The sequence below is a fragment of the Mchenga conophoros genome, linkage group LG13, assembly GCF_057382185.1.
Source record: "Mchenga conophoros isolate Kocher_MC1m ecotype Shallow Benthic linkage group LG13, M_conophoros_male_GT1.1, whole genome shotgun sequence".
NCBI lineage: Eukaryota > Metazoa > Chordata > Actinopteri > Cichliformes > Cichlidae > Mchenga > Mchenga conophoros.
In genome coordinates, this window is record NC_140538.1 from 33,680,739 (window position 1) to 33,687,036 (window position 6,298).

Here is a 6,298-nt window from a genome sequence, read left to right on the forward strand (position 1 = left end):
CTCACAGTTATTAAAGATGTATTCTGTACAATCAGCCGATCCTGGAAGGAGAACCGTTCAGTGAAACGATGATCCTGCCCACAGCTGTATGTCAGACAAGAACACCGCTGAAGTCCAGCAGCTGCTCGCTGCCGTTTACAGACTGTAGTTAAAAGAAGGAGGGATGCTGCGCTGTGGGAAACACAGACTTTCAGATGTGCTGCTCCGAATGCCAAATTCAAAATGAGCTCATGTTTGTCTTAAAACGGTTCCTTTTCTCAGTGTAAACATTTGGTGTATTTTCTATGATGTGTGAACAAAGCTGAATACTGCTGCCAGCATCAGCCGTAGGGCTCCGAGGACCTGCACTCCCAGCAGTCCGTGATCCTGACGCACATTTACAACCAGAGCACAAAGCAGGCGACCACGCCAGTGTTTTAGAAAACGCTGCGTCTGGTTCCTGTGCCAGGAGGTCGACACGCTGGAGCTCGCTGACGCCTATCGGCACCAAGGCAACTGTTGAGAGCGGCGAGCAAGCGCAAGGTCACGAGAGAGACGGAGGTTTGTGTATTTAACCTGCTGCCTTTCAGTGTGTCGGGAATCATCGTCCGGACAACAAAGGAACTCCAGCACCTGCACAGACAATGAGATCATTGAAAGATCAGAAAGAGGAAAGACAAACCAATTCATTTAAAGACTCAAAGGTGAAACGTCATCGACTTGTTTTCAGGTCATAGTCGAGAGTCCGTCTGGCTTAAGTCTCGTTACATCTGCGAGAGGTTGCTAAGACTAGATCATCTTCAATCCTTCATATGTTACACTAATATGTTAATAAAGTCTAAACACTTTGTGTGCACAGACACGACTTTGCCAGAGGAATGAACACTTTGCAAACAGAGAGGTGCAGGCGGCTGCCTGATGCAGTTCACCTGTACAGATACGCTCAAGCTGTGAACAACACAGAATCAAAACCTCATTTATTTCAACACAAGTAAGCAAGCAGAGAAAACAGGTTTGTGTTTGTGCTACGTCACACATCTGGAAGCTGCTTCTCAAGGAGAATAATGGTTCTAGTTCCTCCTCTAAATCCAGGCAGGATTCGATGGTGTGATCCAAATTAGGAAATCAATCTGTTCATGGTCATGTGTTTTTGTGCTCAGGCCGTGAGGTAGTCAAATCAGAAATGCTGAATAAACATTGAAATTGCTTCGAGGACGGCCTAGCTCAAAAAAAGACTGAACGTATAACAGCTACTGGTCACCTGATCAAAGAGCTTCCTGTTCACAAACAGGGTGTTGTCTGGTTTGGCCAACTGACGAGCTAAAAAGGTGAAGAGCCCGCCCACTTGGGAGGGAGTGAAGTCTGCGTTGTCCACCATTACCTAGAGAAACAGAAACGCAAACCACAGTCATGACTGCACCGACGTTTGCCATTAAGTCCGCTTTATTTCCCAAATATGGTAAAAAATAAAGAATTTCTTATTTTGGGTTTTATCTACAGCACTGTGCAAAAGTCTGGAGCCAGATTTAGTTTCTGAAGGACTTCCAAAGTGTTTTCAGTGCAGTCCTGGTCCCAGACCATTTCCATCAACTTAACACTGAATCACTCAGTCAAAGACACAAGGACTGACGTTTTCAGACTATTTTTTATTTGCATCCACTAACTGGATCTATGAAATGCCAAAGATAGCGCAGCGGTTTTGTTTAATTGGTGTTCAGTGTGTCCTTCACAAAAGTGTGAGGCCTACAAACAAACAGATGAAGAACAGCATCTGAAAGTCATGTCCATAAGAAAGACCCGACACACACAGGGTGTCGTGTCAGGAAGGCTGTGGGGCAGCTGGAAACAAGAAGAGCAGAGTGTGGGCGGCCAGCGCTGGAAAGCCGCCGCCACACATAGTAATAAAGAGTTCTTCACAGCCGGCGTGTGCGTCCTGTGCTCACTGCCCACATTGTCGTTTTACCTGAAGTAAGATGTCCACTATCCTCTGCTGGTACTCAAGGGCCTGCTTGTCATTTTTAAAGTCCTCAAATGTCTAGAAAGAAGTGAGAACATCATAATGAGTGAAGAACAACCATAAAAGTAACATTTCCCTTTTTGAGGGAAACTCCCACATCGGTCTGCACTCTGTGGTTATTAGCATACATCTACACTTGTGCCCTAAAGGTGATCTTTCAGGGTACTGTGGTGGTCTCCCAGTGCCGACCTGCCGCTTCACGTTCACTCTGCCTCTCTGCGTTAAGGGAGCGCCACTTTTCCTTTCCTTCAGAGGACACGGAGCACACACGCTGACACGCCTGGTTTCCTCTGCCACTCAGTATAAAACTCCAGGCATCATCAGATCGTTGTAGTCGCACACACTCAGTAATACTTAGCGTGCAGTTTTCCACTTCCCTGACGTTTCGGCCCAGTGCCCAAGTCTTGACTTTTCCTGACCCCTCCCCTTTGCAACCCTGCCTGTCAACTCTGATTCCCACTGCAAAGCAAACAGACATTAAAGAAAAGGCTGGACTCATGTTAAGCTTGGAGCTCCCTGCATACCTGCTCAGCTCCCCTGGCATCACACTCTTCCTCCTGTTTGTAAAGTAAGCTGTGTTGGAGTCCTCTGACACAGTAACAACTGTCAGAAATGACAGTCCAAAACACTGACCCGTGAATTCAACGTCTAAAAACAAAAAATGTGCATGTTAGCATTGAAGCGCACTGATAAATGCTGTGTGACGGAGCTAGCTAAGATGTGAGGAACTTGGAGAAGTATCTATATAAAGTTATCTACTCCAAGTTGATACCAAAGAGCTTAACTTGACGCCCAATAAACCCAGAAAAGAATTTGGATACTGTGCATGCAGAGCGCACTGTGTTTGATCACTGTCTCTGCATGCTGCTGCTCTGTATGCCCACTCTTTGTAAGATTCTTTATGTTCATGATTGTCGCTGTTTGCCATATTTAATGACAGACGATCTTCCCAGGGGAATTTGCATCTTCTCCTGCAGTCGAACCAGGGAAACCAGCCAACTGGGTAAACCATTAAACCATCAAACCACGCCAGGCTAAACCACAAACAACAACAAACAAAATAAAAACCCAGATCTGAATACATTCTGATTACATTTAAAATTTTAATCTCACCATGGCGAGAACATTGAGAAATTCCCTGGTGTCAAAGTGGAGGAGTGTACGAATGAATGGGAAAACGTCCTCTTCCTCGGACGAGTCGGCTGAGTGGAGACGGATTAGGAAGTCAAAAACCTGACAGACACAAGAACATGTCAAACATTAGTTACCAGTGTTTAGAAAAAAGGCATCACTGAAAGGTTTCTCTGGGATTAATCCACGGATGTTCCCGGTGACTGATTTCTGCGTCAGATAATCCGATGAGACAAACCAGCGAGTCTAAAACTCCCAGAGCTGCTCAACAGATGATGCTGTAAACAAACCCTTCTAACAGTCACACCTGAGGCGATGCTGAGCTGTGTGGACCCTGCATGTTGTACCCAAGCAGACAGAAAAAACAAGAAACGATGTTAAATGTGATACAAAAGTGTGTCTGCTGGAATGCTGACGACGAGGACGAATTTCACCTTTCAGCAGAGCAATGACCCCAAATGTGCATCCAAAGAAAAAAATGGCTTCACACGAAGATTAAAGGTTGAATCTTTTTTAAGATTTCCTTTGAGTTTGAGGATCACAAATCTGATCTCAGATCATCGTCTGGTGTTCCTCTAACAATCCCAAACTGAATCACGCTGTGAGTGATGATCTCCAAGACTTGAATGCCATTCCTGCTTTCCCTTCTGGGAAGGCCCTGACCCAGAAGGCTTATGAGACTAAATTAGTCCCTATTATAGTGAGCATGATAGTGTGGCAAACATCCAGCTGATTTTGAAAACAGGCTGGGAGGGCACTGACCCAACCAGCTATATTCCTCTGCTATATCACTAAAACTGTCCTTAGCCGTGTTTCCTTACACGCTAACATCAGCACATCGCTGTGGTTGGTTGTGTCCAGTTTACTCTGCTGGAGCGTCTCGTGACTGGTGCTATCAGAATGAACTGAACCGGGAAAAAATGTGTTTAACCAGCTAGTATTTCTGTTACCAACCAGCAAGAGCAACAGTCTTCACTGATAATAGACGTTCACAGTATTGATGGACCTGCAGGCGCTGTGATTTATAATCACAGTACAGCGTAGTTAATCAGTACAACTGTATCTGCATACCTGGTTCTTGACTTGAACCACAAGGTCTTCTGGGATATCTCCAAGTGGATACGCCCTCCCTGCAAGACAACAGCTACGCGCGCACACACACACACACACACACACACACACACACACACACACACACACACACACACACACACACACACCATATATTGTCAGATATATGCATAAACAGTGGTGTGTACATAATACAAAGATTCGACTCAGGTGCACAAACCTAAAGCCACGAGCTTAAAATCACAATAAACGTTCGACTGCTCGTCCACAGTAAACGTAGCATTTATGCTAAACAGGGGTTTATGCTACAATAAACTGAGGATGAGTTACCTTATGTACACGAGTAGTTTGTTTCCCATTACCACGTTCTCATCTAACCAAGAACAGAAATGCAGAGATTTATTTGATGAAAAGCTTTGCTATCAAGATGGACAACAACGGATCAAATGTGGTTTTTACCTGTTAGGCTCCTTCCCTCCTTAAGTGTTGGACCAATCACTGCAAAGAGTTTCTGAAATAAAGAGGATTTATCAATCAATGAATCAATCGATTCAGATGTTTTTTTAAAGGTTTGTTAAAAAAGAAAAAGCTTTGGAGACGATCAGTGAACAAACTGTTACCCATCATGCACCAGTACGTGGTGCAGATGGAGGCCCGTCTTCTCCAAATGACTGAATCAGCTCTGCTGCCATGGCAACCCTCTACATCTGCCTGACAGACTGCCCAACAAACGGGATTTTTATGAATCATTCTCATTTAAATCCACGTAGATGGAAAAACTGAACTGAATGCAGTGTTCATCTCACCATCTCACCTAAATGTTCATTAACCTTTATTTCTGATGAAATGAGACGATAACTAAATAAAAACTGATGCATAAGGACAAAAACTGATGAAATGACACTTTGCCACTGAATAAAAGTGAGAGGAAGCCTTATATTGTCTCCTGCCCTCTGACTGATACTGTAAACATTGTTGTAGTGGCTGTACTTGGATAATGACAATGACGTGAGTTCGGCTGTTGTCCCATTCTTGTCTGATAGCAGATTCCTGCTGCTCAACAGTCCCGGGTCGCCCGTGTTGTACTTTTGTTTTCATGCCTGCACAGACCTTCAGTGTTTATAGAGTTGCTACTACAAAGCCATGCTGTGGGAATAGATGTAGCATGAGGTTTAGCATTGTCTTGCTAACAGACATTGTGTGGACATTCTGATCTAAAACCTGTGCATACATTTCAGCTCTGATGGAGCCTGTGTTGCATACTGTTGATTAATGAGTATTTGTAGATGCAGTTTTGCAGATTAGTCACGCCGCCTCACTAACATACCTTTTTATACCCAATCACATCGCTGGCTTTTTGCTAAGCAACCACATTAGTCTCATCCATCTTTTTAGTAACACTTACTTTTCGTACTTTGGAACCTTTGTTGTCTCTTAAAATGACACATTTTCATTACTCGAATTCATGTCAGACAATAAAATAATGCTTCTGTAAAGAAACTGCCCTGCTATGAGACAAAAGGACCGACCTCCATTGGAGTGATGTAGTCATTCATCCCACTGTTGAAAACGTAGATCATTGCATCATAGAGCTGGTTCTCCCAACATACTTGGACCACCTACACACACACAGACACACACAGGACCATTTATCAGTATAACTGTACTCGGACTGTTCTCAGTCATTGGGTGGGCTGCTGCTGACACAAACACACAAACACACAGAACCTCGTCGCCATTTCTGATTTATATACAGAGTTTGACAGCTCGCACAGTTTTTGCTGGACGGTTTTTACTACACATGCATACACACCTGCTGGATGTCCAAGCTGGTAACATCTAGGTGGACGATGCATCTCTCCAGACTGTCCATCATACCATTACTATGGTAGTGGTCAAGGAGGTCCCTCATAATGGCTGCAGTGAGGTGTCCAACACGATCAGCAACAACGTACGACTCCAGTGACTCCAAGAACACAGCCTTAGCAACCATATTCTCTACCAGCCGCGAATACAGCTGGTTAAAGAGGAGGTCACTGTACACACACACACAGACACACACACACAGACACACACACACACACACGCGCACGCACACAC

At 44.4% G+C, this 6,298-nt stretch overlaps 1 protein-coding gene across 4 annotated transcripts in view; it reads right to left on the reverse strand.

The window, feature by feature from the left end:
* Positions 1–6,298, reverse strand: part of vps8 (VPS8 subunit of CORVET complex) — a 77,142-nt gene that overhangs the window by 22,631 nt on the left and 48,213 nt on the right. For all 4 annotated transcript variants that reach the window (XM_085243087.1, XM_085243086.1, XM_085243088.1 and 1 more), the window contains 9 exons: positions 6,012–6,234; positions 5,728–5,817; positions 4,658–4,709; positions 4,529–4,571; positions 4,199–4,271; positions 3,110–3,229; positions 1,943–2,014; positions 1,241–1,360; positions 556–612 (listed from right to left, as the gene is read on the reverse strand). In XM_085243087.1, the coding sequence (XP_085099213.1) occupies positions 556–612; positions 1,241–1,360; positions 1,943–2,014; positions 3,110–3,229; positions 4,199–4,271; positions 4,529–4,571; positions 4,658–4,709; positions 5,728–5,817; positions 6,012–6,234 (850 nt within the window). The remainder of the gene's footprint in view (positions 1–555; positions 613–1,240; positions 1,361–1,942; positions 2,015–3,109; positions 3,230–4,198; positions 4,272–4,528; positions 4,572–4,657; positions 4,710–5,727; positions 5,818–6,011; positions 6,235–6,298) is intronic.